The 27,241-nt window shown below is 47.1% G+C and overlaps 1 protein-coding gene across 1 annotated transcript; it reads left to right on the forward strand.

The window, feature by feature from the left end:
• Positions 1-1,815: 1,815 nt before the first annotated feature.
• LOC125516222 (fimbrin-5-like) lies at positions 1,816-6,838 on the forward strand. Its single transcript, XM_048681705.2, has 14 exons — positions 1,816-2,327; positions 2,432-2,605; positions 2,712-2,959; positions 3,080-3,251; positions 4,013-4,051; positions 4,172-4,246; positions 4,329-4,445; positions 4,681-4,892; positions 5,130-5,282; positions 5,354-5,553; positions 5,652-5,809; positions 5,895-5,991; positions 6,070-6,161; positions 6,294-6,838. The coding sequence occupies exons 1-14, from the start codon at positions 2,244-2,246 to the stop codon at positions 6,552-6,554; spliced, it is 2,082 nt and encodes a 693-aa protein (XP_048537662.2). The 5' UTR covers positions 1,816-2,243; the 3' UTR covers positions 6,555-6,838.
• The last annotated feature ends 20,403 nt before the right edge of the window (positions 6,839-27,241 follow it).

The following is a 27,241-nucleotide window of genomic DNA, read 5'->3' on the forward strand; positions in this document are numbered from 1 at the left end:
GCAAATGGAGATGTAAAAACTAGAATTGGGCGGCTGAGCGGCAACGACCATAACAGGATGTTTGAATCAGGGCGGCGATTGTTGGGCAAAAGTTGTGCGGTGAGGTGGAGGCGGGTGTGGGGGCTGGGCGGTGGCTTGGCAATGGCGGATGAGCGGCACAACAGCGGAAAGCGATGACGGGGACGAACTGGGTGGCGGTGGCGGAGCAGTAGAAAATATGGCCTATTCGCAGCATGCGGGCTGAGCCGCAGTGTAGTGGTGGCTGGGCGGGTGCTTGGTGGTCGGTTGGTGACTGCGGCGATGACGAAAATGATGGTGGGGATGAATGGCTCGGCGGGGCTGGAGCGGCGAAAAATATGGCCGATTCGCCAGTGTGCTGGTAGAGTGGCGACGCGATGGTGGAAGGGATAGGCCACGGGGTCGCGATAGGGTCTGTGACGCCCCCGATTCAATTGTACACTAATCATACACGCAAATGTGTATGATCAAGATCAGGGACTCACGGGAAGATATCACAACACAACTCTAGACAGAAATTAAAGTGATACAAGCTTCATATTACAAGCCGGGGGCCTTGAGGGCTCAAATACATCAGCACGAAAACAAACGAGTCAGTGGAAGCAAAAATATCTGAGTACATACATAAGTTTAACAAGTTTGCCTTAAGAAGGCTAGGATAAAAGCAACAGTGATTGAAAAGGCAAGGCCTCCTGCTTGGGATCCTCCTAACTACTCCTGGTCGTCGGCGGTCTCCGCGTAGTAGTAGGCACCATCGGGGTAGTAGTAGTCATCGCTAGTGGCATCTGACTCCTAGGATCCATCATATGTTTGCAAAAACCGGAAAGAAGAAAGTAGGGGAAAAGGTAGCAAAGCAATCATGAGTACTCATCTGAAGTACTAGGAAGCATCAAATCTATACTAAGTATGCATTGGTACTAAGGGAAGGGATGTATCTGTGGACTATACTGCAGAATGCCATAATAGAGAGGAAGGTCTAGCCTATCGAAGACTAGCATCTTCAAGCATCTTGCAGCATTTAGAAGAGTGCAAGATAGCATATTATATTTAGCAAGTAGGTTGTAGCATTAGCACCCGGAGATCCTTTCTTGACTACCTGTGAAAAAGCAATCCCGGAGCGATCATATCCATTTCACATCTCAATATCCAGTTTCTAGTTGTAAAGATCGGAATACAACTCTAGGTCGTCCTGTTACCGTCGACATGGCTACTCGAATAGATTAACTTCTCTGCAGGGGTGCACCACATTACCCGACACTCTCAATCACCTCTGGTCGGACACGCTTTCCTGGGTCATGCCCGGCCTCGGAAGATCAACACGTCACAACCCTATCTAGACTCAACAGAGAGGCCAACACGCCGGTCTACATCCTAAGCACGCATGGGTCTTAGGCCCATCGCCCTTTGCACTCCTGCATGTTGCGTGGACGGCTAGGATAAGTCCTGGCAACCTCCATTACAAAGGTGGTTGCTTTACGTGGACCACCCGGGCGCGCGCCGTTCAGTGCTGACGTTTGAAAATCACAGAAAAATCTTCTACTCCACGTTGTAGGCAAGAGCTATTACGCCCGCGGCGAGAAAAATCCGAGAGCCGTCCAAACCCGTGAAAGATGAGCATGTTGGAGAGAGAGAGAGAGAGAGAGAGAGAGAGAGAGAGAGAGAGAGAGAGAGAGATGGCACTCCTCCGTCGTCTCCATGGGAGAAGAGGAGTGGAAGCTTCACGTTCTAAGATTAGTTATCTACTTTTCTATTCTAGGCATCTGCGGGAGGCTGAAAAAGGAGGCACCATTTTAGCTTTTCCCTTTTTCTTCCTATCCTATGGCTCCCTGCAATCCAACCACACGTTCGCTTCCCCACAGTTCTTGGGGTCCGCCGCAGAGCTGGGAGCAATGCATGCGGAGTGAATATTTTTCGGGTGCTGGAGGAAGGAAGACAGGAAGAACGAAGATCAAACCCTTTCAAAAAGAATTTTTCATCGCAAAGGTTGGTGACGATCCGTTGGGGGGGTATTTTTCCCGCAAGTGTAATAATTCCATCAGTTTTGGTCCTATTCTTCTTGATGCATATACTGCAAACACAGTGCTGAATTTGATCAGAGAGGTTGGTGCTAATTAGTCCTAGCGATTCAAGGTCGTGGTTGGACTATCTTTATTCTAGGTCTCAATAACTGCTGAATTGGTGCAAGAATTAATTTAGCACGAGAGTGAAACTGAATTCGGAAGACAATGTCTAGCGTTGGTGTTCTTGTCTCTGATCCATGGCTCCAGAACCAGTTCACCCAAGTGCAGCTCCGAACGCTCCGAACAAAAGTAAGCACTCCTTGAGGCCATTCTTGATGCTTTCTGAAAAATCGTGTTGTTTCCTTTTCATAATTGTGTAATCACAATGCTACCTCTTATGTTCCACGGTATAGTTCACTTCCGCAAAGAGATCGGATGCCGAGCAGGTAACTATAAAAGATTTGCCGCCGGTAATGGAGAAGCTTAGGGGCATTCAAGAGGTTCTGACTGAGGAGGAGATCATAAGTTTTCTGAGCGAGTCTTACCCCGATATGGACCAGTCAATCGAATTTGAGCCATTCCTTAGGGTACATTCGATCATCTTGGCATACCTTCTGTTGATTCCACATTTTCACTTATGTATGAGTTTTTTTGTTTTTGTTTGATGAGCTGTACAATCTTGCAATATGTTAGGAGTACTTAAATCTTCAAGCAAAGGGAGCCAGCAAATCAGGAGGCAAAAAGAAATTGAAGGGATCAGTGTCATTTTTGAAGGCATCCACCACTACTCTCTTGCACGTCATTAATGAGTCTGAAAAAACTTCTTATGTCAATCATATCAATAATTTTCTCGGGGAGGACCCTTTCCTGAAGAATTTCTTGCCATTGGATCCAGCATCAAACGATATATTTAATCTTATTGGGGATGGTGTTCTACTTTGGTGAGATGTTCTTTTAAATGCTCACAGTATTCTTTTAGTACCACATCATCTCTTAATTTTGATTTCTGTTAACAAATTTTCTAAGGTAGTTATTCCCTTACCTTATTAATACTGAATCAGCAAGTTGATCAATGTTGCTGTTCCCGGCACAATAGACGAGAGAGCAATCAATACAAAGAAGGAACCGAATCCATGGGAGAGGAATGAGAACCACACTCTTTGTCTCAACTCTGCCAAGGCCATTGGTTGTACTGTTGTTAACATTGGGACACAGGATCTGATTGAAGCTAGAGTATGTTTCTATATTTTTATTGCATCAACACAGTTTATTACTCTATTTCTCAAGTTCTTCTTTTCCTTCTGTTCCTATTTAAGTTTGAACTAGCAAAACAGTACAGAAGTTGAGCTGGTTTTCAGGGAAGGGTAGATATATAATGACATTTCTTGACTAGGTTGTGCATATCTTGAATTGCACAATGTACGCAGTTGTACATTTTATTAAATGAATCTTTGGGGAGTATTATATTTTGAGGCTCTTAACTTTTTTTGGTATTGAGAAATTCTTGGACAGAAAAATGTTACATATCACTACTAGAAACATAACTGTGCTTTGCAACGGATAAAAACATAGCCGGTCGTGTTAAGGCTTTGTCATCGGCCTCGTCCAGTTCACAGAATGATTTATATATAATGTCTCTGCAAGCATTAGTTCTCAGCTCCATTTTTACTTGGAGATTTTTCAAGGAGGTGGTTAAATTGTTTATATAAATACAAGCTTTTGTTTTTTTTGTGTGTCAATTAGTTTTCTTAGTTGTTACAGGTTTTTTAGGAAGGTGGAAACGAGAGCATGCTTAATTTATTAAATTCTTGGAAGCCTGCTCGTATTTCAATAAGTTAGATTTTTAGAATTTTAGGATGGTAGAAAAAAATCTGATGGGATATCGGGTACTATCGCCAACTCACATTTTATGTGAGAGTAAAGATTCGTAGCAATATATTTATTATTGTTAAATCATTTTACTTTGTACTGCTGAAGTATTTTTCCTTTTTCAGCCTCATCTAGTTCTTGGTTTGCTATCCCAAATCATAAAGGTGTGTTTTCTACAACCACCATTACTGAGTTAGTTACTAAATAATTTTTCAACAATATAGTGTTACCTAGAACATTGATGAATGCTATCTTTCTAATTTGTTTCGTTGGACTTCTCTCAGATACAACTCTTAGCAAATTTGAATCTGAAGAATACACCTCAGTTGTTGGAGTTGGTGGCTGGTGATAACAGCAAGGTTCAAATCATCAAGAGAACTTGTATGTACATGCTTGTGCATTAGCAAAGTCTGGATAATTATGTTACATGATGTTATACAGGAAGCAGAGGAGCTTGTCACCTTAGCACCAGACAAGATGTTGCTCAAATGGATGAACTTTCATATCAAGAAAGCAGGGTACAAAAAAACTGTAACAAATTTCTCTACTGATGTTAAGGTATGTATATCAATTGTATGGATATTACAGAAAAACACCTGAAAAATGCACAACCACTAGGCAATTTTTTCATATCGACGGTAAATACTGTGACTTTTGTTTTTGCTTGGAGTAAACACTGAATTTTATGGCATGTTTATATAGATCCGTTAAATCATTCTATGATATTGACGACATTTTCAGAAATGCTAATGCAAAAGATTTCATTATGCTATATCGTATGATGTATTTGCAGGATGGTGAAGCGTATGCTTACCTTCTCAGCGCCCTTGCTCCTGAGCATAGCTCAACAACCATGATAGAAACTACAGATCCTAAAGAAAGGGCAAAGAAAGTCCTTGAAACTGCCGAAAAGCTTGATTGTACAAGATATGTAACATCTAAAGATATTAATGAGGGTTCAGCAAATCTCAACTTGGCATTTGTCGCACAGATATTCCAGCAAAGGTACTGATCTCTCCTTGTCCTCTCTTCTGATAAATCGGTTTTGCCACTTAGGGTTGTATGCAATGCAAGAAACTAATAGAAATGTCATCAGTTTGTGAGGATTTGTTCCACCTGTTATTTGTGTTTTAAAACACAAATAAATCAAAACAGCTATACAACTGTGGAAATGTCGATGTTTCAAACATTTTGTCCAGGTTAATTCATATTGCATTATGAAATGATTTTAAACCTGTGCAGAAACGGTCTATCATCGAACAACGTGGCTCGTGCCGTCCAAGATACTCCGGATGATGTTGAAGCATCGAGGGAAGAGAGAGCATTTCGCTTGTGGATCAACAGTCTTGGAATTGCAACTTACGTGAATAATTTATTTGAGGATGTTAGGACTGGGTTAGTCCCATTTCCACCAGCAGCTTCGCCTTGAAATATATTTTTGTCATCTAACAGAAGTTCATTTCCAGATGGGTTCTTCTGGAGGTGCTTGACAAAATTTCTCCAGGATCAGTTATCTGGAAACAAGCATCGAAACCTCCAATTATCATGCCATTTAGGAAGGTTGAGAACTGCAATCAGGTTATCAGAATTGGGAAGGAGTTAAATTTTTCTCTTGTGAATGTAGCAGGAAATGATATTGTTCAAGGAAACAAGAAGCTAATCCTTGGTAAAAAAAATTTACCCCGCGTATGCTTTAGTTGATCTTATTTCAGTTTCTAATCTTGAATTCTGTATAGTATTTGATTTCAAATAATACCCTGTCAGCTTTCCTGTGGCAACTCATGAGGACCAGCATCCTACAACTGCTAAAGAACTTGAGATCCCACTCTAAAGACAAAGAGATTACAGATGCTGACATTCTGATCTGGGCGAATAATAAGGTCAAGGAATCAGGAAAAACATCTCACATCGAAAGCTTCAAGGTTGATCGACATTCCCATTTTATTAAAGTTTAACTTGTGTTGTCATGGCCATGGCCTTAAGCAAGTGTGTTGATTGATTCTCTAGGATAAAAGCTTATCAAATGGGATGTTCTTCCTGGATCTTCTAAGCGCTGTGCAAAGTAGAGTTGTTGACTGGAATATGGTGAAGAAGGGGGAGGATGGTGTGTACCCTTGCTCTGATTCCAGAGTCAATTTCAGATTTTTCGCATTTCCGTTGTCATTTGCTTTTGTGGTTGCAGATGATGAGAAGAAGATGAATGCAACATACATCATAACTGTTGCTAGGAAACTTGGGTGCACCGTGTTCTGGTTGCCAGAGGACATAATGGAGGTAGCCTATGAAAAATTGTTTGTCGCGCTAACTTGAGAGATGAACAGTGACATTTTTTACAGGGATGAATAGTAACATTGGTCCAGTCATGGATCAAACAGTGACATTGCCTTTTTCATTTTGTTATGTCAGGTAAATCCCAAGATGATCCTCACTCTTACAGCAAGCATCATGTACTGGAGTCTGCAGAAGCATGGACCTTACGAAGGCCCCGGGCCAGCAGGATCCACAGCGTCACAAGAAGCTCTCCCAGAAGAGGAGGAGGAGGAGGAGGTGGAAGAAGAGGAAGAAGAAGAATTAGAAGCAGAAGCAGAAGCGGAGGCAGAGGCAGAGGCAGAAGCAGAAGTAGAAGAAGAAAAAGGAGGAGAAGAAAGCCTTGAAGATGGTGCCTAAAATAAAATCCGACCTGACCACATCAGGCAGGGGGTGGTTTCAGTACGGGAGGGATAGCAAACGACAGCGCAGGAAGTTAGTTTTGATCTACTCTTTGCGTGCAAATGCGCAGTGATGAGCTTCTACTCTTATATTTTTTTGGAAAAGGAGGCTTGCCCCTGGTCTCTTGCATCTGAACGATGCATACAACCATATTATTAAAAAAGTCTCAGAATATCATAAAGTCTTCAAAGTATTACAACTCACAAAAGGAGTGAAGAAAAATAAAAAACCGCAATGCCACAACCGGTATGAATTAAAGGACTAGGGCCCTAGACTCCTATCATGTTATGTGATCACCATCCAAACTGGTTGAATATAGCATGTGCTATCATCTCCCATTGGTTGCACCCATTAACCAGTTGTAACACCCACAATGCGGCTATATCTCCCACGTGTCGGGGCACGACTTAGAGGCATAGCCGCATGGTAGGCTTGTCGCAAGAGGGGTAATCTTCACACATCCCATGTACTGAATAAGAAAAGGATAAAGAGTTGGCTTACAATCGCCACTTCACACAATACATAAATAATCCATACATCATCCAAAGTACAATCAAAGGTCCGACTACGGAACCAAAATAAAGGAAGACAACCCCTAATGCTAGATCCCCGATCGTCCCAACTGGGCTCTACTACTGATCATCAGGAAAAGAAACATAGTAACGACCCGAATCCTCGTCGAACTTCCACTTGAGTTCGGTAGCATCACTTGCACTGATCTCGTCGGCACCTACAACTGTTTGGAAGTATCCGTGAGTCACGAGGACTCAGCAATCTCACACCCGCGAGATCAATACTATTTAAGCTAATGGGTCCGAGAAGGTAGTGAGGTGGAGCTGCAGCAAGAACTAAGCATATAAGGAGGCTAACATACGCAAATAAGAGCGAGAAGAGAAGTTACGCACGATCGAGAAGCTATAAGTGATCAAGAAGTGATCCTGAAGCTACTTACGTTCAAGCATCACACAAGACCGTGTTCTCTTCCCGGATTCCGCCAAAAAGAGACCATCACGGCTACACACGCGGTTGATTCATTTTAATTAAGTTAAGTGTCAAGTTCTCTACAACCGGATATTATCAAATTCCCATCTGCCACATGACCGCGGGCACGGCTCTTGAAAGTTTGTACCCTGCAGGGGTGTCCCAACTTAGCCCATCACAAGCTCTCATGGTCAACAAAGGATAATCCTTCTCCCGGAAAGACCCGATCAGTCTCGAAATCCCGGTTACAAGACATTTCGACAATGGTAAAACAAGACCAGCAAGACCACCCGACTGTGCCGACAAATCCCGATAGGACCTGCACATATCTCGTTCTCAGGGCACACCGGATGAGCAATCCGTCCAACTAAGACCAACCCTCAAGTTTCCCCGAGGTGGCGCTGCAAGGGGCTCTAGTTTGGACCAACACTCAGAGGAGCACTGGCCCGGTGGTTTAAAATAAAGATGACCCTCGGGCTCGCGAAAACCCAAGGGAAAAGGCTTAGGTGGCAAATGTTAAAACCATGGTTGGGCCTTGCTGGAGGAGTTTTATTCAAAGCGAACTGTCAAGGGGTTCCCATAACACCCAATCGCGTAAGGAACGCAAAATCAAGGAACATAACACCGGTATGACGTAAACTAGGGCGGCAAGAGTGGAACAAAACACCAGGCAAAAGGCCGAGCCTTCCACCCTTTACCAAGTATATAGGTGCATTAAAGTAAATAAGAAATAATAATGATATCCCAACATAATCCATGTTCCATCATGGAACAAACTTCATCTTCACCTGCAACTAGCAACGCTATAAGAGGGACTGAGCGAAAGTGGTAACATAGCGAAACAACGGTTTGCTACGAAGGAGGGTTAGAGGCCTGACATGGCAATATGGGAGGCATGATAAAGCAAGTGGTAGGTAGCGCGACATAGCGATAGAGCGAACAACTAGCAAGCAAAGATAGAAGTGATTTTGAGGGTATGGTCATCTTGCCTGCAATGTTCTCAGAGTTGTCGAAAGCTTGATCCTCGTTAGCGTACTCAACAGGTTCCTCGTTCGCGTACTCGTCTCCCGGCTCTACCCAAAGAAAGAACACAAGCAATGGAACAACAATCAATCACGGTGGAATGCACAAGCAACATGATGCAATACAAGGCATGATATGCAAGACATGATATGCAATGCATATGCGTGCTCCGAAAGGGAAAGAATGATCAAGGCATCAACTTGGCAAACCAAATATGCCGCTGGAAAGATGAGATGATTTTGGTTGAAATCGATATAAAGATCACCAGAAACGGATGCACGATTTGCAAATGGCAAGCAAAACAAGGATGACGCAAAACTGCGATTAACAGCATGATGCCATCTAGAATGCAACAAGAAACTAAGCTACTACAGTCCAACATAGCAACAAAGCATATGGCAGTGATGTACAAGAGATGCTTGACAAAACATGAACACTGAGATATGGCTAGATCACAGAAGAAAAGGCTCAAACAAGCATGGCAAAAGTGCAAAAGTTATCAGCTTCAAGGACTTTGTAAAAATACTAACATGTCAAGAACAACATCAGGAAGCAAAGTTTAGAGCAAGCAAACAACATGCTACATGAACATATCATAGCAAACAAAGGCATGACATGACTCTACTAAAGGCATAGAACAAAAGTCCCTTACTGAACATGAGCCAAAAAAGCACAGAAGATATGATGGCATCCATGTAAACATAGCAAGTTTTATTAACAGTTTCAGACTTGGCATGCTTGGCAAAACAGATTATGATAGCAACTTGGCATGCTTGTGTCACTCATCATAGTGCACCAAATGACATGGACTAAATACTATCATGGAGTAGGCATGAAAATGTAGCTAACCATGTGCCAAACAAACTCATAGCATGCTTGAAATAAATCACCCAAAAATGACAAAACAACATCATGGTGTAAAAATGGCATGTTCATGAACTTGCTCAAATGCAAAAACCTATGCCACCACTAGATTGGTGGGATTTTTCTACCCCAAATATATATATATATAATATGTATATGCTCCTATATGGAAATGCACACAATTCAATCAAAAGAGGATACTGCCACATATGGAAACCTCAGCATATGCCAAATCTGGCATGTTCTGAATTTGAATAAAACAGAAGACATGAGGGAATGGCTAGGTGTACCCAGGCTATCCGTAACCATAGGGGATGACCGGTGGGTCCCGAAGTGTGGTCAGTAGGTCAACTAAGACCGGTCAACAGGGGCCCTGGGGCCCAGATGTCATACTCCCATGTACAAAGATAACTGGCTAAAAAACCAAAATGGGGAACCTAGGATTTGATCCTTGGTCTCCTGCGTGTGTGCGGCAAATTTAACAAATTTGACCTATGGACGAAATCAAATTACAGAATGAACTGTTCGTGAAACTATTTCACGCGGCTGACCTTTTTGTGTGACGCCCGACACGAAGGCGCCACACTACACTGTGTAATGCCTCACAGATAGGCGTTACATGCCTAGCCAGCGTTGCACCCTAGACTGCCTAAAAAATGCTAAGTCATTGTGCAGAGCCTGAGAGCTAGGCGCTGCACTGTATAATGTGGCACCTAGCTCTTAGGCGATGCACTAGTGGTTGCACTACAAAATGAAGCAACCACTAGTGCAACGCCTCGAAGCTAGGTGCTACACTGTATAGTGTGGCGCCTAGCTCTCAGGCGCTGCACACTGACTTAGTAATTTTCGGATCACATGGGTGCGATGCTGGCCAGGCGTGTAGCGCCTATCTGTGAGGCGTTGCACAGTGTAGTGTGGCGCCTTCATGTTAGGCGTCACACAAAAAGGTCAGCCGCGTGAAATAGTTTCACGGGCAGTTCATTCTATGATTTGATTTCGTCCATAGGTCAAAATTTTCAATTTTTCCCGTGTGTGCATGCGTGGGGAACCAGCTGGGCTAGCGCTGGGCTCATGCTAAGAAGTGCAGCCCGCGTTATAAGCCCTATCTCTGCCAGGTCGAGCTTTGCCATGGCTGCACGGCGAACATCGGCGCCGGCTGTGACGAGTTAGGAGACGACGCTCGCGATGCAGAGCAGCGGCGGGGCTGCGGGATTGCTATGAGAGCGCGGGAGCGAATGGCCTCTACTCATGGGGGGTCGCACGTGCAGATGGGTGTGCGGGCGCGTGCGCTAGAAGTGAAGAGGCCGGGCTCGTGCGCGAGCACGGCTCGGCGCGGGCATGCGGATGCACCAAGGCATGAGGTGTTAAGGCCTGGGTGCGAGCAGGAGTGCGAGGACTCGAGGTCGAGCCGAAGCTCGTCTTGGGTGAGCAAGACACGGCGGAACAACATCACACCTACACCACAACAAGACTACAGCCCTCGGCGAGAGCGTGGCGGGAACCCTCTGGTAAGAACTGATCGGCACCCTCGCGGAGCTATCGGCGACAGGAACGAGCGGTGAGGGTGGCGCAGCTCACCTAGCGTCCAGAGGACAAAAGGATGAGGCCGAGGATGCAGAGGAACATCGACGACGAGCCGCGGAACTTGCTGGTCTTGGCTGTCCGTGAAGAAGGGGAGGAAGAGGACTACGGGGACATCGTGGAAGGAGCTCCGGGACCCATGTGGACGCGGGCGGCATCGAGGAAGACGACGGTGATGCTATTGTCGCTGCCGAGGAAGAAGACGGTGGCTGAGGGCTGGATCACGCCGGAGAGGAGCTCGGGCTCCTCTTGGCCATGGCGACGACTATAGCGTGGAGAGGTCTCACCTAGCGGCGGAAAGGGAAGGAGCGGGGCGGAACGGAGGGAGGAGGAGGACTAGGGCACCGGGGCATGTTATATAGGGGCCTAGGGGGCTCTCCGGCCGTCAAATCACTCGGGAGGTCGACGTGGCGTCCGTGGATGTCCTGCCATACAGGAGGAAGGAGATGAACAGGAGCGCTGGTGGACTGCTGCGGGGAGGGGCTGTTGGGCTACGCCTGGTGGGCTGCCACTGGGAGGCCCAGGTGGCTGTGGTGTTGCTGGGCTGGCTGCTGCTGCTCTCTTCCTCTAACTATTCCTCAAACATAAAAAGAAAAAGAAAAGCACCTAAGAGAGGAAGAGGAGTTTGAGAATAATGAAAATATCATCAAGCTCCTGGAATTATGCTCTGATTAAGAAACTTGATTTGGACCTTTTTAGAGGAAGAAAAATAATTCAAGTTTGAATCAAATTCAAACTTGAGGCATTTTTGAACCTAACCAAATCAATTCCAAAAGAGGTGAAATTTGGCAGGAGGCTTTATGGCATGGTGATAGAATATTGGGGCAAAGTTGAGCACTAACGGGTGAGGGAGTCCTGGACTAAGTGGTCCTCGGGCGTCCGGCCTGTTATCCATGGGCCAGACTGATGTGTTGTGAAGACATGAAGGCCGAAAACTATACCTGAGTCCGGATTGGACTCTCCTTGGCTTGGAAGGCAAGCTTGGTGACCGACTATGAAGATTCCTTCTTATGTAACCGACTCTATGTAAACCCTAGATCCCCTCGATGTCTATATAAACCGGAGGGGATAGTCCGGAAAGGATACATTCATTACCATAGTCATACAGGTTAGACTCCTAGGGTTTAGCCATCATGATCTCGTGGTAGATCAACTCTTGTAACACCCATATTCATCAATATCAATCAAGCAGGACGTAGAGTATTACCTCCATAGAGAGGGCCCGAACCTGGGTAAACATTGTGTCCCCTGTCTCCTGTTACTATCGATCCTAGACGCACAGTTTGGGACCCCCTACCCAAGATCCGCCAGTTTTGACATCGACATTGGTGCTTTCATTGAGAGTTCCACTGTGCCGTCAACGAAGGGTTCGATGGCCCCTTCAATCGTCTATAGCGACGCTATCCAAGGAGAAACCTTCCTCCCCGGACAGATTTTTGTGTTCGGCGGCTTCGTACCACGGGCCAACTCGCTTGGCCATCTGGAGCAGATCGATAGCTACGCCCCTGGCCACCAGGTCAGGTTTGGAAGCTTGAACTACATTGCGGATATCCATGGAGACTTGATCTTCAATGGATTTGAGACCGCAACGATCGCTCCCCCTCTCTCCGAGGAACATGACTTAAATCTGTCATCGGATCACACCCAGGAGATGGCTCATGTCGCTGCAACGGCCTTAGAACCGGAGCAGATTGCGCCATCCGAAGCCACAGAGTCCGCGGTGTTGGAGCCACACACGGACTCGACACCTCACAATATCTGCATCAATGGAACTTCGGATTCGTCTCCGTCTATAAGTTCCGGACCATATACGCCTGCGGACACCGAGCTGGATCGGCTATCGATTTTTGAATTTGCCACCGCAGACATCTTCCAGCACTCACCTTTGTGCAATGTGCTAAACTCTTTAAAGAACTTGTCCTTGGAAAGGGACTCACAGCCGAACTACGTTCTGTTCGAACTAGGGCTGATGATGGAGAATTTTGTTTCCCACCCGCCACCCACTTCATAGCCACTGTCAAGGACTTAACCGACATGTCCACTCCCGGCTCCGCAGACATCGACGATCCAGACGACGATGCAGATAAGGAGCAAGGCCAAGATCCGCTAGTATGCGGACGCAAGATGGCCACCCCTTCACATGACGTGTACATGATCGATACACTTAAAAAGCCTCGTGGCAAAGACAAGGGAGATCCAGTTAAAACTCTTGAGTCACAGTCTAAGTTTAGGCACCCAAGTCACACCGCAGCAACAATGGCACTGGAGAAAATAGTACTCCGGACGGTGCCGAAAGCAATGCAGACCCTGTGGGAGCAACATTCGAGCAGGAGTAACAGGAAAACGGGCAAGCCAGCCCCGACGAGCAGGCCCTGCCGAGCGACGGATCGGAGGACGACAACTACCTTTAGCTCTCCGAAGATGTGGAAAGCCTCGTCGACGAAGAATTCATCATACCCGAAGAGCCCCTCGAACAAGAGCGCTTCAAGCGCAGACTGATAGCTACAGCAAGGAGCCTGAAAAAGAAGCAGCAGGAGCTTCAAGCTGACCAAGACCTACTCAATGACAGATGGACCGAAGTCCTGGTCGCCGAAGAATACGGCCTCAACGGCCCAGCCAAAAGTTACCCAAAGCACAGATCGCTCTACCAGTCTGATGACGGGGCGTTGGAGCCCATGCCATCATCACACAACACGGCAGGTCATCGGCAACTCTGTCCGGATAAAAAGGCAACTCAAGCTGAACACCAGACCGCCCCACCTCACCGTAAAGGCAAAAACAACGCAGGCCACGATTACCCAGATAACCTATAGAGGGACTGGGACAATAGAGCAGGAAGCGCAAGACCGATCTATGGATCACGAAGACATTCTTAGACACGCAACAATGGCTACCTATTCGGACATGTCACACCTCACCGCAACCAGGACGAAAACCACAATGGGACTCCTCCGGAGTTACACCGCAGTGTGGCCCAACATAGAGGCGCCGCACATCCGCTTTGCTTCAATGATGAAGTAATGGATCATGAATTCCCCAAAGGATTCAAACCCGTCAATATTGAATCATACGATGGGACAACCGATCCTGCAGTATGGATAGAAGATTTCATCCTCCACATCCATATGGCCCGTGGTGACGACCTCCACACCATTAAATACCTCCCGCTAAAACTAAAAGGACTAGCTCGGTACTGGTTAAACAGCCTGCTTGAAAATTCCATAGGCAGCTGGAAGGACTTGGAAGAGGCATTCCTCAATAACTTCTGAGGAACACTTGTCCGGCCACCGGATGCCGATGACCTAAGTCACATTGTCCAACAGCCCGACGAATTAGCCGGGGAGCTCTGGACCCGGTTCTTAGTTAAAAAGAACCAAATTGTCGACTGTCCGGGCACGGAAGCCCTCGCGGCTTTCAGACACAGCGTCCGGGACGAATGGCTTGCACGCCTCCTCGTCCAAGAAGGACCTAAATCCATGACAACTCTCACTGCTCTGATGACTCGCTTTTGCGCGGGAGAAGATAGCTGGCTCGCTCGTAGAAGCACTAGCGCCAGCAGCGAGGGAACCTCCGAAATCCGAGACGCCCACTGCAAGCCACGGGGAAGCAAAAACAACAGTCACAATGACAATGAAAGATCAGGCGACACAGCGGTCAACGCCGGATTCAGCAACCCCAAGACCGGCCAGCGGAAGAAGCCATCCAAGGCGATTCGAGATGAACCATCCAACCTGGATAGTATTTTGGACCGACCCTGCCAGATTCACGGCTAACCCGATAAACCAACTAATAATACCAACAGAAACTGCTGGGTCTTTAAACAGGCCGGCAAGCTCAATGCCGAACGCAGGGGAAGGAAGCCGCCAAGCGACAGGGATGACGGAAAGGTTCACCAACGAAAAACCAGAGGTCTGAAGCAGTCTCCACCCGAGGATCAACTACCCCTAGACGGAAATAGCAGCCCGGCTTCCGCCGCCCACTCTGTACACCTACAAAGTTTGTACCATGCATACATCATTACACACTCAAGATACCATGGGCATCGGCGGAAGCACAATACGGACAAGCCTGCGAACACTCCAGTAACTTTTTCTATATATAATTATCTATTTTCCTTTTTTTCCTCTTTCGATATCCTTTAAAAAACAGGTGACGAACAGTTTAAAAATCGGAAACTGGCTCTATCGGAGTTCAGGTCCGTACACTTACCTAAGGGGCTATGTCCATAAAGGATTCCCCGCCAAGACCTAGCGGCGCAGATGTGCGACAGGAGGTCCAAAATAACTTTTTGTAGACCGCACTCACCATTTTTCGAGCCTGTACTGTGCCAGTTCCTCCGCCTCCAACCCCGAGCATGTCAAATAGCCGGGGGGGCGGCTTTTATATACTCATAAGTAATCATTGGCATATCGCTCAGTTACCAGTAAACAATATCCGAACTAAACATCCGTATGGTTTTCCCGACAAATATGGCTCCTACGGTTATTTCACAGAAATACCTTGGCCTAATTTGCCAGGGGCTCGGTGTGGGAACAAATGAGCTGCCAGTAAAAGTCTGAACAGCTATATAGCATACTTCAGCGTCGAAAGTTTGGCCTTATATGCATTAGATCCAAATCATTGTCTTGGGTCAATAGTTGGGTTGCCCGGCTCCTGTTCTTGCTACCCTACGTTCCACTCTATCGGCTAGGGTAGTACAGGGAGAACTACTGCGATTGTGCCCTGGTCTAAACTAGACGAGCACCTCAGTAGAGAAAGCCGAAAACTGACTGTCATGATGCGGCGTGAGCTGTTCAACCACTTGACGACTTATTGGAATCTTTAGCAATTATCCGTGTCACACGAGGGATCTTTTTCAGATCAAACATGTAAGGCACCATACGCCGCATACATACCAGGGGCTATGTCGTAGCCCCACCATAAAACTCCTATGGCTAAGTGAAAGTGTTAACGCCTTATAGTCCGACTGCCTGGTTCGCTGCATTATCACCTCCTTCATGGACCAAGACGTTGGATAAAGAGTGATTAAATGCTTTTCTGAACACCCTAGTACTTCCTATGAGGGGGTTGAAGCTGACGACTGGAAAACTTTTAGACTATATCAAAACGGTCGCATAGGAGGAATTCAAGCTTTCAAGCAAAACATAAATAGATTAACTATAAAATTGTCTTTTACAATTTTCAGTCGAACATTATGTCTTTCCAGCACTGACCCTCTACAAAGCGAGCAGCCTCTAGGACGTCCTCAAAATAATGTTCTGGTTCCAGACGGTCCTTGCCTTTGGGTGGACCATTCGTCGCAACATCGATGGCTTTCATCTTCCCCCAGAACGCCTTGACTCAGGCGAAAGCCATCCGTGCACCCTTAATGCATGTTGACCACTTCATAGCGTCGATACGCGGCACCACGTCAACAAGCCTTTGAAATAAACCGAAATAGCTGTTCGGAACAGGTTCGGTTGGCCACAGCCGAACTATGACGTCCTTCATGACAGCGCCGGACATCCTATAAAGTTCGGCCCATTGGGACATCTGTTCATTAAGCAACAAGTGGCGCTTTGACGCGCCAAACTATGACCAAAAAAGCTTCTCTGTTGCATATCCATCCCGCACTTGGTAATACTGCGCCGCATCGGCAGAACTCTTCGGCAAGTCCAAGAACTCGTCTGGAGAACTCCATACTTGGTTGAGCTGAACATAGTTCTGGTCGCCGAACTTAGTTTGCAGCAGAAAAGGCTTTCCAGTCGCAATCTCCCTCACCTATCGAACCTCCTCACGGGCCGCTCTGCATTCCGAGCGCGCTCCTCTTGCCTCTTTCAATGCCTTCTCTAGGTCAGCCGTTAAGGCTTCCCTCTCCTTCTCCAGAAATTCACAGCGGCCGGTAGCATTCTCCAGCTCGAGCGTCGTCGTGGATATCTTCTCCTCATCTAGGCGCCGTACAGCTCGTTCGGCTTCTAGTTCAGTCGATGCCTTTTCGGCAACAGCATTGCTACGCCGGGCCTGCTCCTTGGCCCGGGCCAGCTCCGCTCGAAGAACTTCAACAGAGGGAGCACCATCTGTAGCCAAATTTCAGCATTACGCTTATACCACCAAAATGTATGAGGATTGCCCCGAATACATACCTTGCGACTCATCAAGACGCATATTGATTAAAGAAAGATCATCCCCTACCACATCAAGCTTCCGCTGCAAATCGACAATCTCCATAGTCCGAGAGGTGGCCAAAGGGGAAGCAGCCTGCGTTCAAGGTTTATCTGGTTAGTCCTCAAAGGATCCTTTTTGGATCCTCCGTTTTGCTTCCTAGTGGAAGCCAACCCGAGTATCATGGGCTACTACCTATACACAAGTGTATCTTCGCAAATGAAACATAGCTGAAAACATTATGTTACAAACCTCAAAGCCCTTCAGTAGGCTCATGAAGGCTTCATTTAATCCGCTCTTCGCGGATGAAATCTTCTCAATCACTGTACCCATCAAGGTACGTTGTTCCCCCGAGACAGATGCTTTTCGCAACATGTCTCACAATATATCTAGAGTCTCCGGGCTTCCGGAAATTGCTCCAACAGCACGATCATCCTTTGAAGGAATCTGCTTGCCCGTCTCCAAAATCACTGTCGGCCGTGGACCAGACAGTCCGGGGCCCTTGTTACCATCAGCCCCGGAATCCCGGATGGTCAGAGGTCCACCTTGGGGTACCGCCTGTTCTGTCCCCTAGTCTAAAGGGACCCTCCACGATGACACTTCAGAGTCATCCGCCTTGTTGGGTGAGGAGGTTGGAGGAGGCGTCTCGCTCTCCATCATCTCTAGAAGGAGACTCCCCAACGAAGAGGATTGCCCAAAAAAACTCTGTGCCGACCTGTAAAAATGCATGAATGTGTTACGGTAATAGCAACGGAACAGGATGCTGTCAAGGTACTCCGGATTTTCTTATGGTTTGGCCAAGGGTTTGTCCCCTTGTTGGAGCTGCTCAACGGCGTCACCTTCCAATCCCAAGCCGGTCAACGGTGGCATCTTGCCCTTCTTGGAAGATCGCCCTCCCCATCTTTGGAGGCGGCCCTTTTCCTCCTGTTTGGATAAGGAACACTGAGTCCTTTCCTGCCTCCGTCTTCGGGCGAGGAAAGGTCAATTTCTCCGGACTCAGTGTCCAACTTACCTCCAGAACCAAGGTCATCTTGGGTCTTCTCGCCCTCCCTTGTCGATGCCTGGAACGGCGCCAAGGCCAGCATCCTTGTTAACACAGGAGTAGTTGAGTCTTCGGGAAGGGGAGCTGGACACCTAATCAATTCCACCTTCTTTATCCAGCCCTGAAAAAGGATGATACCATTGGTTTCCTGCCACTGGATATCTGACTGTAAGGTATTCGGTAAACGTGTACTTAACGGGGTGTCCGGATGGTTGTAGTCTAGGCTGTCATCTCTGGCAGTGTCCGACCATTGCCTTCGTTTTCCGAAGACTAATCTCCACATTCCTTCGGGCGTTGAGCCGAAGAAGTTCTGAAGAGTCCATGACCCTTCTAGATTGAACTCCCATAGGCGGAGAGGTCGTCGCTGGCACAGTAGGGGCCGACGAACTAGCATTTTATGAATGATGCTGGCTATGTCGATGTCCCTCTCAATGAGGCTCCGGATGCGACTTTGCAGAGTTTGCACATCATTCGTTGATCCCCAATATAGCCCCTTATTAATCCACGATGCAAGTTGAGTTGGAGGGCTGGGTCGAAATACGGGCGTAGTCACCCACTTGGAGCTGCAAGGCTCGGTGATATAGAACCAGCCCTGCTGCCATAGATCGGAAGATTTGGCGAAGGATCCTTTCAGCCAAACGACGCTATCAAGCTTGCTCACTGCAGCGCCGCTGCACTCGGCCTGCTCCCCCTCTACCACTTACGGCTTCACATCGAAGGTCATGAGCCACAAGCCGAAGTGCGAAGGAGTTCGGAGGAGGGCTTCACATGTGACGATAAACGTCGAGATAAGAAGAATAGAGTCCGGGGCCAAATCGTGGAAATCTAGCCCGTAATAATACATGAGTCCTCGGACGAAGGGGTTAAGTGCAAACCCCAACCCGCGGAGCAAGTGGGACACAAACACGACCCTCTCACTGGATCTGGGGTGGGAATGACCTGCCCCTCGGCGGGAAGCCGATGATGGATTTCAGCGGTCAGGTACCACGCTGCCCGAAGCTTTGCAATGTCTTCCTCCATGACAGAAGAGGCTACCCACCGGCCTTGGCGGCTAGATCCGGACATGATTGGGGCCGGTGGCGACTGAAGCTCGGGAGTTGGAGCTCGGGGTAGCAGGAGTTGAGGAAGAGGCAAGCATGGATGAAAAAGACGGGTCTGTACCCCTATATAAAGGCTGCAAATATCAAACGTCTCCACTCGGGCCAGAAAAACTTGCTTGTTTCCAAGGAGTTGTACCTAAGCGACGGTTGGGTTACCCACGTTCGGTCGACAGGAATCCCTTAAAAAAGGGAGGCATGATCTCCGTTTGGATAAAATACGCCATAATGCCACGTCTTGGGATGTGGGGCGACGGACCGGCTAAAACAGTTCGTAGGCAAAGGCCGGGTAGGCGTGGTGTCATATTACCAAAAAGTGGTCGGTGGATTGAACCCATGGAATATTATATCCTCTGCGGTTGTGCATACAAGTCTGGATACAATCGTTACATCTGAAGAACAACTAGGAGTTTGGAAGGGGGAACCTGCCTTGCAATGGCGAAGATAATCTGCGCCGGACTCCTTGTCATTGAAGCCAGGTTCAGGGGCTACTGAGGGAGTCCTAGACTAAGGGGTCCTCGGGCATCCGGCCTGTTATCCATGGGCCAGACTGATGGGCTGTGAAGATATGAAGGCCGAAGACTATACCTGAGTCCGGATTGGACTCTCCTTGGCGTGGAACGCAAGCTTGGCGACCGACTATGAAGATTCCTTCTTATGTAACCGACTCTATGTAAACCCTAGATCCCCTCGGTGTCTATATAAACCGGAGGGGATAGTCCGGAAAGGATATATTCATTACTATAGTCATACAGGTTAGACTCCTAGGGTTTAGCCATCACGATCTTGTTGTAGATCAACTTTTGTAACACCCATATTCATCAATATCAATCAAACAGGACATAGGGTATTACCTCCATAGAGAGGGCCCGAACCTTGGTAAACATTGTGTCCCCTGTCTCCTATTACCATCGATCCTAGACGCATAGTTCGGGACCGCCTACCCGAGATCCGCCAGTTTTGACACCGACAACGGGGGAGGGTAAAATGCCTCTTGTAGAAACATGGATGGGAGAAGGAAGTGGGAGGTGATGATGCAAGATCAAATGCATGGAGCATGCAACAACACACCATGTATGAACTCACACCGAGCACATGCTGAGGATGGATATGCATGATCGCCCAAGCACACACCACACTTGGCAAGATCATGATGCAAACATAGATGACAAGTGCAAAAGGATAAAGAAATGGCAACCAACAATAATGCTAGAAAGAAAACAACAAAATGATCCAAAATGAAGGAGCCCAAAAATGGAATTGATCATGTTGAAAGTTGGATATATTTCCAAAATGGGAAGTTTTGCATCTGGGGTGTTACAACACTCCACCACTACAAGAGGATCTCGTCCCGAGATCTAGGACTGAAAGAACTCTGGATATTCGGAACAGAGGTGATGCTCGCGTTCCCAGGTGGCTTCTCGGTCGGAATGGTGTGACCACTTCACTTTCAGGAATTTGATAGACTTGTTGCGAGTCTTGCGCTCAGTTTCTTCAAGAATAGGAACGGGATGCTCATGATAAGACAGATCTTCTTGGAGGTCAATCTCTTCGAAGTTGATAGTGCGCTCAGGAGTCTTGAAGCACTTGCGAAGCTGTGACACATGAAACACATCGTGCACGTTTGCGAAGTAGGACGGAATCTCAAGTTGATAGGCGAGGTCACCTCTTTTGCCAATGATCTTGAAAGGACCCATGTATCTAGGGGAAAGCTTCCCTTTTATACCAAAGAGACGAGTGCCTTTGATTGGAGAGACACGGAGGTAGTCATTGCAATCTTGAAAGCCAAGTCACGGTGCTTGCTATCATAGTAACTCTTCTGGCGTGATTGCGCGGCTTTGAAATTTTCACGGATGACTTTACACATTTCTTCAGCTTCTGTGATTAAGTCGTTGCCAATAAGTTGGTGTTCACCAGTCTCTGACCAATTGAGAGGAGTACAACACTTCTTGCCATAGAGAATTTTGAATGGGGCCTTGGCCGAACTCGCTTGGAAGCTGTTGTTGTAGGAGAAATCGGCATAAGGAAGACAATCTTCCCACTTCATACCGAAGGAAATGACACAAGCCTTGAGCATATCTTCAAGGATTTGATTGACTCGCTCGACTTGGCCACTAGTTTGAGGATGGAAAGCTGTGCTGAAGCGAATGTTGGTGCTCATGGCCTTCTGGAAGGAGTCCCAGAACATGGAGGTGAAAATGCTTCCATGATCTAAAGATATCAATTGCGAATACTGTGCAAGGAGACAATCCTGGAGGTGTATAGCTCTACCAGCTGAGCTGTTGTGATAGATTCTTTGATTGGAAGGAAATGAGCCACTTTAGTAAGCTTGTGATGACAACAAAGATAACATCATTTCCACGCTTGGACTTGGGAAATCCAGTCACGAAGTCCATTTAAATATGGTCAAACTTCCATTCTGGAATAGCAAGAGGTTGGAGGAGACCAGCTGGTCGTTGGTGTTCTGCTTTCACCCTTCTACAGACACCACATTCATTCACAAATTGAGCAATTTCTCGCTTCATTCGAGTCCACCAATACGACTGCTTGAGGTCTTGGTACATCTTCGTACTTCCAGGATGAATGGATAGAAGGGAATTGTGCGCTTCGTTCATAATGATTTTCCTTAGATCACCTTTAGGGACCACAATCCGGTCCTCAAAGAATAGAGTGTCTTTGTGATCAACGCGATAGCACTTGTATTTGGGTTAGCTCTTGGCAATCCCATGTTTCACCTTCTTCACCATGGAATCCAAGAGTTGTGCCTCACGAATTTGATCTTCCAAAGTAGGAGACACTTGGAGGTTGGCAAGAAAGCCTTGAGGAACAGCTTGGAGTTTCAGTTTGTGGAAAGCTTCACAAAGGTCCAGTTCGAAAGGCTTGAGAATTAAGCTATTGCAGTAAGCCTTCCTGCTCAAAGCATATGCAATGACATTGGCCTTGCTTGGAGTATATTCGATACTCGGATTGTATTCTTGAATCATTTCGACCCATTGAGTCTGCCTGAGGTTGAGGTTGGGTTGAGTGAAGATGTACTTGAGGCTCTTATGATATGTGAAGATGTCCACTTTCCTTCCCAACAAGAGATGTCTTCATGTTAATAATGCATGGACAACTGCCGCCAACTCAAGGTCGTGAGTGGGGTAGTTCCTTTCGTTGGGCTTCAGCTGACAAGAGGTATAAGCCACAATTTTCTTCTCTTGCATTAACACAGCACCGAGACCTTGTAAGGAGGCATCACAGAAAACTTCAAATGGCTTGGATTCGTCAGGAGGAGTCAAGACAGGAGCTGTGACCAGCTTCTCTTTGAGGGTGTTGAAAGCAATGTCACATTCAGGCGTCCAGACATACTTGACATGCTTCTGGAGGAGGTTGGAAAGAGGCTTTGCAATCTTAGAGAAATTCTCAACGAATCTTCGACAATAGCTTGCAAGCCCAAGAAAACTGCGGAGCTGCTTGACATTCTGAGGAGGTTCCCAATTCATAATTGCAGATACCTTCTCGGGATTAACAGCGATGCCCTTGGCGGAGATGATATGACCAAGGTAAAGAACTTCGTCAAGCCAGAACTCACACTTGGAAAACTTCACATAGAATTGATGCTCTCTGAGTTTGTCGAGCACCAATCTCAAATGCTTGGCATCATCCTCCTTATTCTTGGAAAAGACCAAGATATGATCTAGATACACCAGGACGAAATCATTTGTGTAAGGGTTGAAGATGAAGTTCATCATGCGAGAGAACGTTGGAGGAGCATCGACAAGGCCGAAAGACATGACAGTATATTCATAAGGTAATCGTTTGGGAACGGCGCACCGGCCGAACGCTCGACCGGTTGCGTGCGTCACACGCCCTCTAGATCGATCCACGTGTGCATAGGGGTCCACCTCATCGCCTCCCCTCGTCCCCTTATCCCTTTTCTAGTCAAGCGCAGCCACTCGTACACAATTCTTTTCCCCCAATCTATCTAATCCCAATATTCTCGCCTCCACCACCACTTCTTACCGGCCATGGCCAGCCACGTGCAAGTCAATCTTTGCCGGCGAGCTGTCTTGCTGCAGTGCTCGGGTAGCTGCTACGTCCCCCATGGCCCCATGGATGCTGTCCTGCTACGGTGCTCGGACACTCCTAACCCCCGGGATGCGAGAGGGCCAGCGGCCATGAGACAGTTTCTGAAATGGCCATGGCGCTAACCATTAATCCATCGGTGCTGCGAACTAGCAGCTGCCGGCGATGGAGACGACGCGCTTTGGTGCTACAAGCGGCTGGCTGTTTTGCTGGAACCATGCCGGTGAAAATCTACAACCAGCTTTGCGAGCGATGGAGACGACGCGCTCCGGTGCTACAACCGGTTGGCTGTTTTCCTGTTACCATGCCGGCGAAAAGCTGCAACCAGCTTTGCCAGCGATGGAGACGACGCGCTCCGGTGCTACAACCGGCTGGCTGTTTTGCTGGAACCATGCCGGCGAAAAGCTGCAACCAGCTTTGCCGGTTGACGACATGCTCCGGTGCTACAACCGGCTGGCTTTTTTGCTGGAACCGGCCGACGAAAAAGCTACATCCGCACCAACCATCATTTGTTGGAACTGGATTTTTTTGTTTTTCTACAACTAGCAAGTTTTTTTGCTGGATCAGTTTGATGCTTTGTTACAATCGTCGGTGATGATAACATCGTTTTTCTGCTGGAAGCGGCAACATTTTTTGCTGGAACTGTGTTTTTTTGCTACCATGGGATTTCTTGTTTTGCTGAAATGGGCACCAAATTGTTGCAATTTTGCTGCCACCGGCGCTTTGATTTGCTGGAATTGACACCAGTTTTTGCTAACACGATCATTTTTGGGTTGCTGGAACCAGTTGCTTTTTTCATTTTTTTGCTACCACTTGCCTTTCAGTTTGCTGGAACCACTTGTTTTTTTGCTACCACTGTTGCTTGCTAGGAGCCATGGCATCATCGCCCTTGATTCCGCAGGGGAGGAGGGGGAGGGGGGCAGCACTGGTGAGGGGCACGCGGGTGGCTACTGTGGACGGTGAGGGGACGGACGCGCACTTCGCGATTCAGCAGCGGTGGGGGCATCCGCCATGGCTCCCTGTGTTTGTTTTTCTCAGCTCAAAAAGGCGACCAGCAATGGCGGTGACCGAGGACAGCGCAGAGCGTCCCCGCCCTTGTTGGACCTGGCGGCCTCCATTGCCGCCTGTTTTTTATGTAGCTGGTATCTTTTTTGCTGCAGCAGAGACAGCGAGCCGCGGGCAGTGACAGCGAGCGACAAGGAACGCTGGGTGTGGCAGACAACGACGACGGCTAGAGTCAATGATGTGCGGTGGATGATGAAGACGACAACTGAGTCCACATCGAGCCCGTCTGATACGTGTGTGATCGAGCGGTTCCGCGCGCTCCGTGTTAGACAGATCCAATGGCCCATGCGGGACCAGCCGAAAGTTTCGGCCGGTGCGCTGGCGCCTATTAGCACCCTATTCATACGAACCATAGCTTGTTCTGAATGCTGTCTTGGGGATATCTTGTTCACGAATGCGAATCTGATGATAACCCATACGGAGGTGAAGCTTGGAGAATAATTTGGCACCTTTAAGTTGCTCGAATAGCTCATTGATGTTGGGAAGTGGATACTTGTTCTTTATTGTCTTCTTGTTCAATGGACGGTAGTCGACGCAGAGTCGTCCCGTTCCATCCTTCTTATTGACAAAAAGGACACCACAACCCCATGGAGATGAACTCGGTCTGATCAGACCCATACACTCTTATTCATCTAGTTGTTTCTTCAACTCCTTCAACTCCTCTAGTCCAAGCTTATAAGGACGCTTGCAAACAGGTTCCGTGCCAAGCTACAGATCGATAATGAATTCAACTGGCCGGTGAGGAGGCATTCCCAAAAGCTCTTCTGGGAATGACGTCTTGATATTCACAAACGACTGGAATCTGAGAGATGGCATTCAACTCGCCCTTCTCATTGAGAGAAAACAGTCGAATGGTTTCGTCACGAGCGGCATAGATGATCACATCCTCAGAAGAGTGAGTCAATTGAATCTGCCTGGCGGCACAATCAAGCTGAGCCTTGTGCTTAGAAAGCCAGTCCATCCCAAGAATTAGATCAATATCTGAGTCACCAAGAACAATTGGAGAAGATAGAAATTCATAGTTGCCGATCTTGATAACGGAATCCCGAACGAATACTCAAGAAGTCATTTGTCGAGCCAGAGAAACAATAGACAAAGGTCTAGGCAATACTTGAGTAACCAAATCATGCATAGCCACAAAAGGTCTTGAAATGAAAGAATGCGATGCACTAGAATCGAATAAGACTTTTGCAGGAAAGTCATTAACAGGAAGATTACCCATGATCACTTATGAAGAATCCTCTGCCTGAGCTGCGTTCATCATGTTCACCTTTGCAAACTTGGAATTATGCTTGACCACTTTATTGATGGAAGATCTCACGGGAGGAGGAGGCGGAAGGCGCCTTTGGTTGAAGCACTTGTTAGCATAGTGCCCTTTCTGCTGACACTTATTGCAAGTAACCTCTGAGAGCGGACGATGATAAGGAGCACTTAACCTTGGAGTTTGAGACTGAGCTTTGTTCTGATAGAATGGGTTGGGTGGGTGGGAAGATCCATTGACACCTTTTCTCTCCTGCTGGTAGGGCTGGTGAAACGGAGGAGTAGGCAACCAGAACTTATGTTGCTTAGCTGCCACTTGTGATGAAGAAGAAGATTGAACTGCATCCTTGACTCTCTTCTTAGATGCCTCACACTTGAGCTGAGCAGCTTCTTGCTTTAGTGCCATGTTATAGAATTGAACGAACTTGGTCGGCTCAAGAAGCACGAGAGCTAACTGCAGATCTTCTCTGAAGCCACCTCTGAATTGACAGATCATACTCTTATCATCAGGAACGTCTTGTTTAGCGAAGTGAGCAAGTTTATGAAACTGGATATTGTATTGATACACGGACATGCTGCCTTGCTTGAGATTGCGGAACTCCTCACGCTTGCTCTCAACAACACTTGGTGGGATGTGTTGAGCTTTGAAGTCTCAGCGGAAATCATCCCAGGTGATCACACGACCTCCTCTGAAATCTTTGTATTGTTGAAACCACTCAGCGGCTTGATCCTTGAGTTGAAACGAAGCAAACTTGACAAAGTCCTCGGGTCTGACATTACTACATTCAAAATGCTTGCAAATGTCCACGAGCCAATCGCCGGCGTCTGTGGCCTCGACACAGTTGCTGAAGAAATTCGGCTGGTTTGCGAGGAACTGGTTGAGGGTAGCAAACTGAGGCTGATTGTTGCCTTGGCCTTGATTTCCTTGGTTGCCTTGCCCTTGGTTGCACTCTTGAAAGAGTTGCAAAACCATCTAAGTGTTGGAGTTGGTGGCGTAGGGTTCGACCGGTTCCCATCATTGCGGTCCGGATTCTGATGCGTTGGAGGAGCCATCCTGAAGAGGGTGGCATCTGTTAGAATTTTTGAAAGACAGATATTCAAGCTGAATCAAAGTGCAACATAAAGTCTTCACAATAAACATTCGAACAAAGATGAACAAATGAATTCCAAAGTAAATCATCACACGTCCATTAAGTTGAGAAGACACTTACATAAAGGTAGATGAATAAAGCAACCAGGTATGGATATGAACAAATAAGTGGTAAGGATTACCCAATCTCAAACCAAATATCTGCGTGAAGAAATACTAGAACTACTTGAATTCCCACCTATGAAACTCCTGAAACTTTCTGGTTATGCAATCAGGTGTTGGGGATATAGGGGAAGCATAATATCTATCTCACCCAAACTAACAATTCCTACATCCAGCTGTATCCATCCTTCAACACATAACCAAGAAACCTTCGGAAATCATGTACCTCAACCTTCGAAAAGCATCTGTTATACGAGTTGTGGCAATACTC

The sequence above is a fragment of the Triticum urartu genome, chromosome 6A, assembly GCF_056163025.1.
Source record: "Triticum urartu cultivar PI428250 chromosome 6A, HENAU_Tu73, whole genome shotgun sequence".
In the NCBI taxonomy this organism is placed as follows: domain Eukaryota; kingdom Viridiplantae; phylum Streptophyta; class Magnoliopsida; order Poales; family Poaceae; genus Triticum; species Triticum urartu.

Coding starts and splice junctions, on each gene's coding strand:
- LOC125516222 (XM_048681705.2), top strand. CDS start 2,244: ATGTCTAGCGTTGGTGTTCTTGTCTCTGATCCATGGCTCCAGAACCAG. Junction 5,283..5,353: donor TTTGAGGATGTTAGGACTGG/GTTAGTCCCATT, acceptor GTTCATTTCCAG/ATGGGTTCTTCTGGAGGTGC. Junction 6,162..6,293: donor TGCCAGAGGACATAATGGAG/GTAGCCTATGAA, acceptor TTGTTATGTCAG/GTAAATCCCAAGATGATCCT.